Source organism: Cnephaeus nilssonii, assembly GCF_951640355.1.
Source record: "Cnephaeus nilssonii genome assembly, chromosome: 16".
In the NCBI taxonomy this organism is placed as follows: Eukaryota; Metazoa; Chordata; class Mammalia; order Chiroptera; family Vespertilionidae; genus Cnephaeus; species Cnephaeus nilssonii.
The window spans coordinates 9331210-9347739 of NC_137087.1; the positions used below are offsets into that span (position 1 = coordinate 9331210).

General features: G+C 61.4%; 1 protein-coding gene across 1 annotated transcript in view; it reads right to left on the reverse strand.

Moving 5' to 3' along the window:
• Positions 1-14513, reverse strand: part of RET (ret proto-oncogene) — a 53138-nt gene extending 38625 nt beyond the window's left edge. Inside the window, 1 exon segment of the mRNA XM_079794319.1 lies at positions 14255-14513. Coding sequence (XP_079650445.1) covers positions 14255-14324 — 70 coding nt within the window. The 5' untranslated portion in view covers positions 14325-14513.
• Positions 14514-16530: the final 2017 nt, after the last annotated feature.

Genomic DNA, 16530 nt, shown 5'->3' on the forward strand with positions numbered 1-16530 from the left:
CCTGCCTCACTGCCGGTCACTCACAGGAACACAGCGCCCAGTATAGGAGAAGCTCACCACCCCATGGTGAGGACACACACAGGCCTGGCCACGTGGGCCAACCCTCGGTGCCAGGGTGCCAGGGCCCTCCATTCCAGATAGGCAGCGACACTGCAGCTGCTGCTGCCCAGCGGGCAATGCCTGGGGCCCACAAATATTGTAGTTTTAATTTACTTTAAGATCAGGAGAAAGATATAATAAGAAGATATAAGAAAGTGGCATGGATTATATTTGTCTTTAAACCAACACAGTCATAAAACGTAACTTTCCTTTTTTATGGGAAAACGGGCCCACGGAGGTCACAGGGCCTGAAGCCATAGCAGTCCTAGTGTGGGCGTCGTTCCCAAGTCGCTTGATCCCCGGAGAAGGCAGAGCGCAGACCCAGCCAGTCCGGGTGATGCAGACTACTTCCCTCTGCCTGTGTGGCCAGGCCTCCTCCCTGTGTGCGCCAAGGTGCCAAGCCCAGGAGTCTTGGCTGACCACTCCTTGCACCCTGCCAGGCTTCCCATTGAACTCTCCAGCTTCTTCCTGCCTTCCCTGTCCCCAGGGGTTCAGTGGCCTCCCGGCCTCCCGCCTGCCCTGGGCAGCCAGCACACACACCTTTTCCCAGGTGTCATTCTGACCCCTTCGATGGGCCTCCCGTGTCCGGCCCAATGCCCGAAGCCACGGCCTGCTGCTCCTGCTGTTAGACCCTGGCTCCGGGCCCGCAGTTAGACCCTGGCTCTGGGCCTTGCACTCGGTCTGTCCAGCCCTGCTCACAGCTCCCGGGTGCCTGGTCCTCCCCATCCTCTCTCCTGGATGAGCCCGTGTCCAGCTCGGCCCCTCCCCCACACCCCTGGCCATGCTGGCCTTTGCTCCCTCACCTCTCAGAGCAGTTCCCCCATCTGGCGGGAGCAGAGGCTGCCGCTCCCCGTACCAGGCCCCAGTCCCAGTGCTGTGCCTGCTCCACTTCACTGCACCATCACCACCCCCAGGGGCTGCGCTTACCAGCCCAATTTCGGGTGAGGAAGCTGAGATCAGAGAGCTCAGGGACCTGGCCAGACCCCGTGGTGGGGGTGGGAGCAGCAAGGTAGGCCTCTGCTCAGGGCGAACGGGGGATGAAAGGCTGCTCCCTCAGCAGCTGTGCCTGTGAGCAGAGCAGGGCCCCGCAGGCCAGCCCTGCCGTGGCACCGAGTAGGCAGTGCTGATGTCCGCTCAGGCCTCCCCATGTGCGGCTCCACCGTCTCCACCATCATCACCACCGTTCCCCAACTCCCATCACCACCACCCACACCATCACCACTACCATAATGCCCCTCACCATAACAATCATCATCACCTTCACTTCACACCCATCATCACTTTCACACTCCATCATCACTTCATCGCCTCCACCATCATCACCACCATTCCCCAACTCCCATCACCACCACCCACACCATCACCACTACCATAACCCCACCCTCACCATAACAATCATCACCTTCACTTCTCACCCATCATCAACTTCACCCCCATGATCACTTTCACACTCCATCATCCTTCACAGCCTCCACCATCGTCACCACCATTCCCCAACTCCCATCACCACCACCCAAACCATCACTACTACCATAACCCCACCCGCACCATAACCACCATCACCATCACTTCACACCCATCATCACTTTCATACCCAATCACCACTTTACTACCACTACCACCATCACCTTCAACCCTCCCCATGACTATTCATCACCACCACCATCATCACCAACCCTCCCCATGACTACTTCATCACCACCAGCACCACCATCACCTTCAACCCTCCCCATGACTACTTCATCACCACCAGCACCATCACCTTCAACCCTCCCCATGACTACTTCATCACCACCAGCACTACCAGCACCTTCAACCCTCCCATGACTACTTCATCACCACCATCACCTTCAACCCTCCCCATGACTACTTCATCACCACCATCACCATCACCTTCAACCCTCCCCATGAGTACTTCATCACCACCAGCACCTTCAACCCTCCCCGTGGCTACTTCATCACCCCCACTCTCACTTTGCCAGCCATCCTGAGGCTTCCAAATGAAAGCAGCTTTTCCGGGTTTGGCCCATAGAAGTTGTGGGAGAAAAGCTGGGCTGTAACGACCTACAGGGTCAGCACTATGCCTGTCTGGCTCACTGTATACCCAGAACCGTGCCTGATGCCTGGCACAGAGCGGGTGTGAAGGGAAGGCTTGGGCAGGCTCCCAGTCACCTCACTCTGAGAGCCAGCGGCCTCTGCTCATGGTTCCCTGGCTTAGCTTCGCTGTACTCACTCACCAGCCAATGCCTCCCTGAGGAAATCTCATAGCTTGTCCCAATCCTGCTGCTCTGAATTTAAGCCTCTGTTTGCAAAACCATTGAGAAAAAAACAACACACCTCTGGCCTCTGTAGGAATATGCCCAACAGAGCGTAGTGCATACTCTGGGCACTAAATAAACGCCTGGAGCAGCTACTTCCCTTGTGCCCATCAGGCACCCTAGTCGCCGCTAATGTCATCTCAGTCCCAGGCTTACATTCCTTCTGCCCCAAATGCTGCCAGCAGCCTCCAGTGGGCACCGGTGCCACCGTGGCCACAAGGCTGAGTGGCCTTCCTGGGTTGCGCTGGGCACACAGCAAAGGCAAGCTTGATGGGCCCAGCACATGGGAAGGAGCAACAGCCATCCTGGCACACAGTAGGTGCCGGGCTCTCCCTGCCCCACGACCAGCACAGAGCCCGGGGCTCCCGCCCGCCTCCCTGGTTGGGGGCTTGCAGCACAGCGCTCAAGGCCCTTCCCACCATCATCCCTCCAGCCTGAACCCCACGGTGGGTCCACGGTGCGGGAGGGCAGGGGCCCATTGTGGGGTGCAGTGGCGTCCCAGACACCTGTCCTCCTGGGCCCTGGCTGGGCAGGGTGGCTGGCAATCCGGAAGAGCAGCTGGTGGAGGAGGAGAGACCTGAGGCCAGCCCTTGCCTCAAAGACCCCGCGGTCCCTGCGCGCACAGGGGCCCTTCCATACTTGTGCAAAGCTCTTCCTCGCACACCTTGCCGGAGCTTTCCATGCAGGTTAGGGACTTCACTCTCCCCATTCAACACCGGGCAACAAGCCTGGCCTTCATCGCTCACACTCATGGAACCCCCATGTCATCCATGTAGCCCTCTGCCCAAGGTGGGGGAGGGGCCGGGCATGACTAAGGTTTGGCGATGGAGACCTGCAGGCCAGCAGCACGGAAGCCAACTACCCAGACTCATCCTCTGCCCACAGGCCCTGGCCTTCCCCTTCCCGGGACTGGGACCCAGGCTGCACCCCGCATGCACCTGCAGCTGCCACCTCCACTCCCGCCCCCGCCCAGACCAGCTGCAGCGGCCTCCCTGAGATGACGGACGCTCCTGCCCAAATGCGATTTCCCAGCTGCCAAGTTAATCACCAGCCTACATGGCATTTCCTTCCGGCTTCTATGCAAAGGAAACCAACAATTAGGCTACAATTAATCTCTTGCTCAGGGCAAGGCCTGCCCGGAAAAACACTGGCCACTCAAGTGGCCTGCTGATGACCGTGTGCAGTCACCAGGCCCCTTCGGCTCCAGGGCGCTAGTGCCCCGCAGCCCCAGCAGACTGGGCATAGCAGCCCTGGCCTGACCATGTTTGCCCCCTGTTCCCGCACCCCTCTCACGGTTGTTCAATATTAACCAACGAGACTCCTACAGAGCATTCCTCCTGAGAGGGCCCATTCAAAGGGCCTCACATGCACTTAACCAACACAGCTGCCAGAGGGAGGGACCACATGACCCTCGTCTTCTAGAGGGAAACCAAAGCAGAGAGAGGCTAAGTGCCTTGTACAAGGCCACACAGACCGTGAGCCAGGCCTAAGCCCAGGGTCCCCACAGGCCAGCGTGCAAAGCCACAGGGCTCCCGGGCTCAGTGACAGACACGCACACATCTGTACAGAAGCCAGGGCACCATGACCTGGGAACCCAGGCCATCTGCTGCCAGGGTTCTTGTTCCGGCATTAAGAAGGGTTCAACAATCTGGAGAAAGGCTGTGTGTAACTTAACTAAGAGTCCAGAAACGAAAGATAATTTTGAAAGGCATTGGGGGTCAGAGGAGCCCGGCTAAAGAAACTAAGTTCTCTTTATCTCAGGACCCCTTGCTTTTTATTAACACAAATTGCCTAAGGCAAGGTGGAGACATACACTTCAAAGGGTAGGGTTTACAGAAGCATTGTCAGATTGGGGAATAGCCTATGGCTGTTCAGGTGTTTGGCCAGTAGGAGGCAATAACATGTAGATTAAGATGCCCTGAGCTGTCTGGCAGTAAACAATCATCCTTTCAAATCTTTTCCAGGTTTGGGGAACTGCCTTTAGCCACTCCCAACAGGTGATACCATATGTGCCTCAGCCCTTGTTGAGTCCCCAAGTTCCATCAACCTTTCGATGAAACTCCTGCAATTATGACATGCTGGAACTGGCTTCCGGCAACCTGCCTGCAGACCAGGCAGGAAATGGGATCATATACAGCCATCCGTGACCTCCCTCACCCCCTTCTAAAAAGCAGGCGCCCCTAAAAGTTTCCCGGCATAATTTGCTCTTTAACATTCCTGTGAAATAGGGCGAAGGCCCAGGAGGGGGGACAGGGCAGGAGTTTGCTCAGGCTGTGCCCACCCAACAGGGACAAACATAGTAATGGTTGCTGTGTGCGCAGGGGGCACCTGCCAGGGGCCCACTGATGCTAGAGACCTGCCACGCCCGTCCCTGTTGGGCACGGAAGTGAGCCATGAGGGGTTCTGTCCTCTGGCCCAATCGGGTCCTAGTACCACCCAACAATTGAGAAGGTGGATCCAGTAGAGTCTGCTTCTGCCTATGGATGGTGACTCATGTTCGTACCTTCTTGCGGGGGAGGTTGGTCAGGGCAGCCCCTGGGAGAGCAGCACCCGCACAGGGTCACCCACATGGGGTGACTGGGACCACGATGTCCCCATGAGCCCTCACCAGCCTGTTAGGCAGAGCTGGGCCTCGCTGGGACCACTGCAGTTCACGGGGGAGCTGGAAGGCCACTCGCAGTCTGAACGTGCCTCCTTGTCATGTCTGAGAGTCGCCCCCTCAAAGGAAGCCGCCTCCTGCCACCCTGCCCGCAGCACACACGGAGGGCAGGCTGGGGAGGTCACGGTGCTCCCGCGGGAGCCTCCCCGTCCCAGCCCCTCCGGGGGCTTTGGGCCTCTGTGCTCTCCTTTCTCCACTCGTGCTGCGAGAAGGAGCACTAGGCGTGCAGCCAGGTGGGCTGAGGCCGGACCCCAGGTGCAGCCACCACAGTCTCTGGAGCAGAAGCTGGGCTCTCCCTGGGGGTGTGGGGGCCCCAAAGAAGGCCTGAGGGTCTGCTCTGCTGGAGTGTGGCGGTGAGAGAGCTGGGGAGCCTCTGAGAGGCAGGTGCGGGCAGAGCGGGGACCTGGGACCAGGGAAGTCAGCGGTCCTCAGGCCCCAGTGCCCGCCCAGCAGTCCAGTGCTGGGCACAGGCCACCTCATCTGGACACGGTCATCAAGCCCCTGGGGCACCAGACCTCAACTTCAGGAGTGAAACAGGAACCTCTGCCCGGGCTGGTGTTCTCCGTGGTTAGAGCAGCGAAGTCTCGGGTTTGATTCCCAGTCAAGGGCACGTACCTGGGCTGCAGGTCTGATCCCCGGCCCTGGTTGAGGCATGTGCAGGAGGCAACCAATCAAGGTGTGTCTCACATCGATGTTTCTCTCTCTCTCCCCCACCCTCCCTTCCTTCCACGCTCTCTGGACAAAAAGAAAAATACCTCAGATGAGGGGGGGGGGGGCGGGGAGCAGGGAAAGAAAGGAAGCCAGCTCCAGGGCTGGAGGGACTGTGTGGTTTATGGCAACCAAGTCCTCAAACGATGCCTCCCCCACATGTGACAGCTCACACCTCCGTCTGGGCCTCAGTTTCTCCATCTGAGAAACGGGAGGCTTGCACCTGATGCTGAGCTTCCTGACCAGCAGGATGGGGGCAGGATGGAACTTGGGGGTGGGCTTCAGCCTAGGTGGCCCCTGTGGGGCGAGGGCTGTGGGGCTGGAATAGGATTAGAACCACACATGTCCTCCTAGGCCATCTTGACAAAGCAAGAGGCCATGAGCCTAAATCTGAAGGAGGTGACGGGAGGAAGCAGAAAGAACAGGGCGGAGCCGGCCCATGCTCCTTCCCCCTTGGGCTTGTGCCCTGATGGGCACTGGGCCTTTCCGGTCTGTTCCCGGCTGTGAACTCCTCCCTGGAAGCGCTACCGGGGCGCCCGGGCGCAGGGCACCTGCTGGCAGAAGCCAGTTTTCCCTTCTCCCTCCCGACTGGGGGATCGGACCTGCCCGGCCTGTGAAGGCTTCCTGCTATTCCTTGGTCCAGGCCTCCATGCTGGGCTCTTGCAGTTGTGCAAGGTGGGGGGCACTGCTTCCATAAAGCACCACTGTCCCCCAAATTCCTCCAATAGACTGGCAGCTGCTATCACACGGCGGCAACGCATCTGCCTGGTTATTTTAGAGCCTGGATTAAGGTTTAGCCAGACAAGGCGGCCCTGGACCTGGTTTAGCCAGGCCAGGTGGGTCACTGGTTCCCGGCGCCCTGCCCCCTCCCTGTCCTCCACAGGGCAGTCTCCAGGCATCAGGGTCCAGCACAAGCTGTACGCATTGCTCCTGGGACGTCTGATCTCAATGTGGCTTTAGGGTGCAGGTCTTCTGAGAATGTCCTCAGGGTCCCAATGGGGTCATGGTGGCTCAGCCCCCACAGGAGGACATCAGATAAACTCGTACCCTCCCCAAAAGGGACCTGGGCCTCAGACACCGACAGGAACGCCACTGGACGGAACTGCTTCTCAGAAACACCTGGAGATTTGATAAAGCAAAGTAAACCCCAAAACGAAAAGACAAATCACCCAATTAAATTCGTGGCAAAGGCCCTGAATAGATATTTCTCCAAAGAAGATATAAATGGCCAAGAAGCGAGTGAAAAGATGCTCAACACGACTAATCATTAGGAAAATGCAAATCAAAACCATGAGATGCCACTTTGTACGCACTAGGATGATTCTCATTGAAACAATCAAACGAAGAGAGAATGAGTGTTGGCGAGGACGTGGTGGAACTGGAATCCTCACAGTTGGTGGGAATGTGAAATGGGTCGACTGTTGTGGGAAAGAGTTTGGCAGATCCTCAAAAAATAAACCCAGAATCACGCTGTGAACTAGTTCCGCTCCCAGGTTTACACTTAAGAGACTGAAAGCAGGGATTCAGACAGATGAAGGTTCACGCATCATTATCCACAATGGCCAAAGGGGGACACAACCCCATGTCCACCGACAGGTGAAAGGATGAATAAATGTGGCTATACGTGCAACGGAGCATGACCCTTAGGAAGTAATGAGATTCTAACGTGAGCGGCAACGTGGATGCACCTCAGAAACATCAAGGTCAGTGAAGGTCCGTTTATGAGAAACGTCCAGAAAGGACATCCCAGTAGAGTTAGAACGCGCAGAGCGGCGGCTTCCGGGGCGGGGCTGGGGGAAGAGGCAGCGCTGCCTATGGGCGCGGGTTTCCTTCGGAAGCACTAGAGGCGATGCCTATGCAACACTGTACCGAACGCCACTGCACGGCTCCTTTCAAAACGGTTACTTTTATGCTACGTGACTCTCGCCTCCAAAGAATTGTAAGTTATTTTCCACCCGCCCCCTGCCCTCCCCTATACAGACAGGTGCCTGCTGTGTGGCCCAGGAGGGGGCGCCTGGAAGAGCAGGTGTGCAGGGGCACAAGTCCCAAGTGTCCCGGAGGGAGTGGCGGGATTCCAGCCCGTGGAACGCGGGCAGCTTGCCGTGGGCCCCACGAGGCCTGGCTGCTTAGAGCTCTGTGCCCCTCCCCGTGTGCCCCCAGGTGTGGAGGGGCTGATGAGTGTCAGGAGCAGGAGACACACAGACTGTTGAGTCAGTGAGACAGCGGGGGGGGGGGGGGGGGGGAGGGGCAGGGGGTGCCTCTGTTACCAAGTACAGTTCTGCCTGCCCTGGCAGATACAGGTGGGGGGAGGCTAGGGAAGCGAAGGAAGTCCCAGTGGATCCTAGTCAAGGCTTTCCAAGGCTCTGTGGAGCCATGTCTGTGGTCCAGCAAGGACCACCTGAGGCCGCCCCCCGACAAGGCTCAGCCCCTCCCAGCGGCACTGGTGCATGCTCGCCCTGCTCCCAGGCAGGCCCTGCACCCCCTCCACCCCAGAGCCCTGCTCCGGACCCCACCCTTTCCCCTCTTCAGAAAGGAGGCAGGATGGGGAGCCGGCAGAGAAGCCGGCACCTAGGACCAGCCCGGCTCACGTCTTTGCCTGTGTCACTGGCCACAAAAGTTGAGGAAGAAACTCATAAACTCTCTCCTTCTGCTCAGAGGCCCACCGTCACTGTGTGTACCCCAGCTCAGCCCCCACCCCCACCCCCAGCCCCAGATCCTGGCACATAGAGCACATATCTTCCCCAGCATTTCCCAGCTATTAGTTAAGTGTTAGGAAATTAACTTTTTTCTTTTCCCTTTCTGGAAGAGAGAGAGTCATGAGCATTTCCTGGCAGTCACACAGGTACGTGTGGGGAGGGTGGACTGGGACCCGTTTGGATGACCAATGCCACGCCAGGCAGCCCTTTCTCCAGGCCGAGCCCGGGTCAGACTGGTGCTCTGGGCAGGGCTGGGAGCTGCACCCCACTGCCTCTCCTCCGGGGCCACACGGTCCCTCTGGAGCCCTGGGCCCTGCAGAACCCAGGCGTCTGCACCCGTGCCACAGAGGGCCAAAGGCCCACGATTGCGATGGGGTGCAGCTGCTGGCACCCGAATCGGGGAGGGGAGGCTGGGACCCCCAGGACAGGGGCCTGTAGGGACACAGGTGCCTCCCTGAGCAGCTGTGAGCGAACGCTGCTGATGTCAGGGAGGGCAGGCATCGGCCGGCCCGTCAGGGCACCTGGCTATGGCGGGGCCCTGTCTGCTGTACTTGGTGGAGCCGCCCACAAGGCAAAAGCAAACAGAGGTGTTTGCTCGAGCCTGGCCACCTGCTTTCCTTGAGGGCCCAGGTGAGCCTGGACTGCCCCCCTCAGCGTCCCACTGGCATCATCTGCTCCTCAGCCACATTTTCCAGGGGCATCGGCCCCCGCGGGGCAGGGGCTAAGGGAGCAGTGGCACCTTGCTGCTGCCTCTGGCCCCCTCTGCCTTGCCCAGGGTTCTCACGGTGGATGCTCAGAGGTCCACTGGCTTCACAGCCTCCAGCAGGAGGGGGGGGGGGCAGAGAGGGGTCCTAGAGGCTCCCGCTAATGCACAGCTGCGAGGCCAGAGCTCTATGGGAGCCAAGGTCTTCTCTGGCCCCAGAGCTCAGGGACGGCGGGTGGTGGGAGAACCAGGTGGGGAGGGAGGGCAGGAGGGGGGCTCAGTCCACAGGGGTTCCCAAGTGTCCTGGAGCTGCAGGTCCTCTAGTCACAGCCTCCCCTAACCCCCCAGCACTGGCCCTGGGCTGCCTCTCTCTGACTTGGGCAGGGAAGGGAGAGGCAGGTGGGCTGGGGAGGCCTAATCCTTCTCACCCCTGCAAGTCCCCCAGGAGCACCCTCCCCGGGCCCACAGAGGGACACCCTGGCCTGACCTCTCTGAGCGTCACTGACCTCTCCTCCCCCTCAGCCAGCCTCCTGCCTCACCTCTATCTGAACACACACACACACACACACACACACACACACACACACACACTTTACTGCCCGTCTCTCCCTGCAGGTAACAGCTCTGAGGTGAAGGGGCCCTGTTGTCCCCCCCGTGTATCCCCAGCCTTGGGAAGTGTCCCCCGAGGAGTGTGTGTGACCTGTTACTGTAATTGTCACAACCGAGTCACTCAGGAAGATGATGATGACAGCATGGGGTGGGGGCGGAGATGAGTGGCAGCCAAGGTCGGGAACCTGCACAGACCCCACCCCAGGAGGTGTCCTCCAAGCCCAGGGGGAGGGCGAAGGTGCTCCCCAGTGAAAATGGAGCCACTTCCACAGGACAGAAGTGCTCCTTTGGGGGGCACTTCTCCAACTCTGCCATTTTTTCTGGGTGCAGGTCGGGCACTTTCTTCTCCCAGCCTGACCTGGCGCCCCGGGGAGGAGGGCCCTGGGGAAGAGTGCCCGGCTGCACCCAGGCCCCCCGAAGCCCAGCTCGGCCCCCACCCTCTCTCCTCAGCACAGCAGCTTCTGCCAGGAGCGGGGTCCCTAGGCAGAGGGTGTGTGCATGGGACACACTCCAGGCTGGTGCCAGCAGCACAGAGACCTCCTCCTGCCGCACCAGAGCCCACTCGTCCCCTCCCCTGGGGCCGCGGATACAGAGCCGTAGCTGGCGGCAGTAGCTGGTGGCAGTCCCCGGGCCCGCAGGACTCCCAGGCATCCACTACGGCAGCAGCCCCTCCTGAGAAACCAGCCAAGACCCAGAGGGGCTGGTTTCAGGCAACTTCGCCCAGGGCTACCCTCACTCCCACCCCTGGGCCCGATGTCCCCGGAGCCCCGAGGCCCGACAGGTGAGTCACTGGTGGGGGAGCAGGCGCAGGGCCACCTTCCCTGCCAGAACACCTCCTCGGCCCTACCCCTGGTCCCCACCACCGCTGGCCCAGAGCGGGGGCTTGCTGAAAGCCAGAGGCCCGGGGCTGGGGAGTCAGTAAGTCCTCTCCTTGGGCTCAAGTTCACAGGCTCTGGGTGCCTCAGTTTCCTCACCTGCGCAATGGGAAAACAAGGCACCTCCCTCAGGGTCTGGGGAGAATACAGTGAGCTAGCAGACAAGCAGTACCTGGCACAGACCAACAGGCTGTGAGCCCCTGCGGGGTGCGGCTGCTGCTGGCACCGGCCTCACTCAGGTAAGGCCAGAGAGCAGGGCGTCCTCTCAGCTGGCAGAGGGGAGGCCTCAGGGGAGGGCAGCGTCAGGGCCCTCCCTTCACCTTGGCACCTCAGGCTGTTGTAACAGATACCACAATTTTTAATTAGTCCTCTCCTTCCCCGGCTAAAAGGCCATTAGCTCCCCATTAGGTGATGCATCCCATTTTCTCCACATCACCAGGAAAACAGTGATTTCCTCAGCCACCGCTGGAGCAATCCTGCAGAATAAAGGCAATTTAGCAACAGGCTCAATACACATCCGTTTGTGCTCTGTGCTCAGGCCCCACCCTTAGGAGCCCCCCAGCGGGCTCCACCCCTTGTCCTTGGGTAGGCCGGGCCGGCTGGGGCCTAGGGCAGCCAGTGTGGGGCACAGGCGGCTCCAAGAGCCCAGAGGGCCTTAGCAGGGTGGAGGAGGAAGAGGACAGGTGAGCAGGGCAGAGCAGGAGCCGGTTTCCTCTAGTCCCTGGCCACAGAGGGGGCGGGGCCGATGGAGAAATGAAGACGGGATGGAGCAGCCTTTCTGGCCAAGGGGCTGCTCTGGAACCTGCTGGTCCAGGCAGGAGCGCTGCCCAGGCCCCACTGCACAGGGGTGGCCCCGCAGCCTGGAGAGGGGCCGGCCGAGTCATGGAAAGTCTTCCCTTCTTTGGTGCCTGGGAGTCAAAGGTCTAGGGGTCCCCAGGCAGAGAGGGGAGGTCCTTCCTTGTAGCAAGAGGTGACGGGACCCAAGAAGCCAGGCAGGAAGACGAGAGATGTAAGTCCCAGGAGGAGCTGCAGGTCAGGAAGATGGAGCTGGGTATGGGGTCAGCCTGAGACAGGTGGGGGAGCCCCAGAAGCCGGATTCTGATTCCTCGGCTACGTAACAGGGCGGCTGCACCTGCGCTGAGCAGCAAAAGGCCAGAAACTCTTCTGAGAACAGCTTTTGGACGGAGGTTCCTTAGCTCTGGTTCCAGGATACCGGGGGCAGGTGGGTGTCTGCTGTACTTAGGGGTGAAGGGTGCACCGTCCCTGTGTGCACATGCAGAATCCCCGTGTGTGCGAGTGGCAGGGAGAGGGTGGAGTGTGAAAGGCCAGGCCATGCTGTGGGGGTGTGTGTCCACAGGGGTCAAACACACATCCTTGAGAAGGGGCAGGCGTGTATCTTGTGATGACTGAGTGTGAGTGTGAGCATGGATGCAAGGGTGTGAGTGGGGAGTCTGCCTGCTGTGTGTGGGTCGGCACCTTTTTCTGAAGGTGTGTGTGGTTACAAATGATGAAAGTGTGCACATGTGGCGTGGAGGCAAGGGGCGGGGGTGGGGGGTGGGGTGTGGGGGGCGGGGCAGTGGCGAGCAGGGGGGCTGTCCTGTGTTCCGTGACCTTGCTCTGGGCCCTCCGGGTCCTCCAGCCCACCCCTGCCCTCCTGAGGTAGCGCTGCTCCTTTCCCTGTGCTCTGGTCTTAGCCACGGCCTCTGTATCTGATCGCCTCCGAACCCCCTCCTGCCAGTCCCCCAGCACAGAGGGCGCTTCCAGCCTGTCTCTGGGAGTGTCTGGCCAGCAGGGGGGTGGCCTTCATCTACTCAGCTCGTCCTCCAGGCAACAGGCCAGGCCACTGGAGCACCGCACCCACAAGAGGGCGCGCGAGGCTCAGCGGCTCCCCGCCTGGGTGGGTCTCTGCGGCGGCAGGCACAGGAGTGGCCGCTGGGAGCAGCTCGCTGCGAGTCAGGCTCTACCGCTCCCAAGGGCACCCACAGGCCTCTCCAGAGGCCCCAGATGTCTTCTCCAGGGCGCTGCGGGGCCACTTCTCCACCCATAGTGCCACCCATCGTGGTTTCTCCGTCATCCCAAGGGAAGGGTGGGCGGCTCACTGTCCCTGGATTGGAGAGCCTGTCTTGGGCCAACCAACTCCACGGCCCCGGGGTGTAGACAAGCCACCTGTTCCTGCCAAGTGCCACAGGCCAACCCTCGCGGCCCGGACCCCACAGTTCAGCCACCTGCAGCCTCCCGGGGCGCGCCGGTTAAGCAGGAGGCAGGGGAAGGGCACCAGGGAAGCCTCTGGCAGGTATCCCTTTGCTGGCCGCCGAGGCTGCCCTGCGCACTGCTTCAGCCCACAGCCCACAGTTACCAAGGTGCAGCCTAAGAGTTGGGGGAGGTCTTCCCTCCACTCTCCCCCTTCATTCTGCCCTGCCTGTGTTACAGCCCCCTGCCTGTCTTTCTCTGGGACCGGGGACCCCAGGGGCCCTATACTGGAAACGGACTTGCCCCACTCTTTCCCAGGGCAAGGAAAGGGAGTCTCACTCCGGGCATCATCCTGGCTTCATATCTGCTCCTTGAGACTGGGACCCAGTCACACACACCCAGCCTTGAGCAAGCCTGTGAACCCAGAGTTTGTGCGGACCCGGGACTAGCGTTGGGGTGCCACCCCTCTTCTGTTCCCTAACACCACAGAGGGAAAGCTCTTTGTAAGTAGCGGGGAAGGTGGCCAGAGCGCCTTCCCGCTCAGAGGGAAACGGGGTGCACACAGGGGTACATCCGTCAGGCACTGCTGAGGGAAAGTAAGATACATGGAGGGTAAGGTTCTCCAGCCTTGGGGTTTATCCCGTTGGGTGTGGGTGGGGCAGTGGCCAGCCTTTTCGCCCACTCTAAGATGGCCAAAAGCTCCTGGAAAAGGCTGGTCCAGAGCCGTCATGTGGACACACAGGCCGCACCTTCAGGCCCCCGTGGGGCTCGACACCATGGCAGGCCTCTGCCCCCTGCGCTGGGCCGGTCTGAGCCGGCCATGGAGGGCAGCCTGCCAAGAAACGCCAGGCTTTTAAGTTTTTAACGACTTGGGAGGCAAAAAACGCACGAGGGAAAAGCAACCTCTTGTGAAGAGCGGACGTTCTCCGCACCCCGGGGCGGGCCGGGGGAGCAGAGCGGGAGGCGGCATGGACCGATGTGGATGGAGCGCGGGATGCGCACCAGGACGCGATCTTCTGCAGAAACTGAACTCCGTGCGCAGGTGGCTGGCTTTCCGGGGCGGCTACCCCTCCCGCCCTCCCCACCTGCGCCGGAACCGCAACAAGATCCGTCCGCTTCGCTCCGAGCATCCCCAGGCTGGGACGCGCGGCTGCGGCTCGGACCCGGGCACCAACCCCGGCCGCCCGGCTTGGCCCGCGTCCCGCTCCCCCGAGACCCGCCCAGCTCCGGGCCGGAGGGGCCCTGCCCACTGCACCACCTCGCTCCCCGCCGGGCCCCTCCGGCCCGAAAACGCGCGCCGCACGCAGAAAGGCGTTTTCGAACGCGTCCACCCCGCCGCTCCGCGCGGCGCCAACTTCGCCCCGGCCGCCGCGGGCACCGGCCGCCGCGGGACTCACCTTCGCTGAGCAGCGGCAGCAGCAGCAGCAGCCATCGCAGCCCCGCGGTGCCGGCTGTTGCCTTCGCCATCGCCCGTGCGCGCTGGGGCCACGGCAAGAGGGTCGGTGGCTCGGCCAGGGGGTGTCGGGGCACGAAGGGCGGGGGGCGCTCAGCCGGGCCGTCCCATCCCTCCTGGAGCGCGGGGACCCTGCGGACGCGGAGCGCCGGGAGCGACTCGGGGCGATCTCCCGTGCGGTGCGCGGGGCTCTGGTCGCCGGACTCGGGCGAAGCTAGCGCGGGCTGCGAAGGAGGTGCCGGCAGGGGCGGGGCGGGGCGGGGCCAGGGGCCTGCGGGTGCGGGGAGGGGTGGGACTCGGGAGTACGGGCTGGACTACGCCTAGTGCGAACCAGGCGAGGAGCCACTAGGGGTCCAGCGCCGGACGCCGGGTGCCGGCGTGGGTGGGGCTGGGCAGGAGCAGGAGCGAGGTGCGGGGCGCGGAGTGCGGGTCTGCCACCCGCAGCCCAGCCCGCGCCCCTCTGCAAGCACAGCCTGTGCCCAGCTCAGGGTCCCAGCGCTTCGCCCTCCCCCACCGCCCACACAGGGCAGGGAAGCTGCGCCGGGATGTGGGGTCCGGGAGGCCTGCTGAGATGCGCCAGAGCGGACGCGGGGACGAGCGGGTGCCCCGCCTCCAGGCTCTTGGCGCGGAGCGCATCCTCCGCCATTTCTGTTGAGCCGGGGGCGTGTGTGTTGGGCGGGGTGGGGGGGCGCGGAAGGAGGAGCTGGGCCTCCTTGGGAGCACCACGCGAGCTGAGGGGCTGAGGGGAAGGGCCAGGGCGAGGGTAAGGGAGCTGGAGCGCTTTTTGCACCTTCTGAGCGCCCCAGGAGCCAGCCCGGAGTCTAGCTTATAATGCCCACGTTTTTGGTGAAGGAGAGGGTAGGGGTCTCCTAGGGACAGTTGGTGATACCCCTCTTCAGGACTGGTCCTACCAAAGGGAGCAGGAACTGGCCCTGGGCACACCTTTCAGACACCTGTGCCGGTGGCCTAGTGGGGTGCTTGGAGGCTAGACCCGCCCCTCAACAGAACTCTCTGTATGTGGGACTGACTGGGTAGGAGAGTGAGTAGGAGGGAGGAACTGGGGCCCCAAATAATTTAATCCGCCCAAAGAAATGATGCCCACAAAGACATATAATCCTAAAGGGAACATTTGGGGCCCTTAACATGGATGGGGCTCCTGGGTGAGGTCCGAGGTGAGTTCTGTGCCTCTGTGGGAGAAGCTCACTGGTTTCCTCCACCCCAGCTGCCTTTGCCGTCTGGCCTCCATCTGGGCCAGAGGAATGGGAGCCTTGGGGTGGGTGGGTCCAAGGTACCCAAGCTTGGGCGGCCCTATTCAGAGTCCTTTCTGCCCGCTGTGCTCAGAGCCCCACCCGCTCGCCTGGCTGAGCTCAGGGCTGCATAAGAGATCCGCACATCACTCTGCAGATATGAAGTCAAAGTGAAGTCACCCTCGCAGGCGGGAGGAGGAGCTGCCAAGACAGGCTGGCCGGGGGCTCTGCCAGCCAGGGTGTCCGAGCGGGCCTGCTGGCAGGAGGCCAGCGCACAGTGCTGCCAGCTCAGGAGAGCTACCCTGCAGCCATCAGAACTTGTGTTGCCTGCCACACGTGCCCAGGGCCCCGGACCCTCAGGTTTATGGGGCTGGAGTTGGCCACAGCGGCTCCCTTGGGTGTAGACAGGCCCTACCTCTGGTGCTGATGGCCACCAAGGCTGCGCACTCAGGGCTATGTCCCGGGAAGGGACCTGAGTGGGAAAGGAGGGACTGCGGGGGACTTCTCTGCTACAAACAGGCTCCTGTGGCAGGAGAATGCAGGCGGAAGCGGCGTGGCTTGGCCTATTCTTCCAGCCAGCCCCTCCCCCCAAGCCTCCTAGGGAGCACCTTGGCCAGGCCTTGGCTGACCCTGGGCAGGCTGGGTGTCTGGCTGGCTCTGCGTGTCCCACTGAGGCCATGCTCTTGCCTGGCCCCCTCCCCCCTTCCACCCTCTCTGTACCTCCACCCTTGGGAGTCTTGAGTAGACACCTGACGCTATGGTGAGGGCATTGCCTTCATAAATCAGTGTCTGGTGGGGCCTCACATGTGTGCCACTGTACATATGTGTGCCACACACATGAACATGGTTGCATACCTTCCCCCTCATGCATGCCCAGGGACCTGACCGGAGGGGCACCCGGTAGAGGGCAGGGGTGAATCCCTGGGCTTGCTGGCCTCGGACTGCCGTGCGGAGTGACTCAGTGCCGGGGACT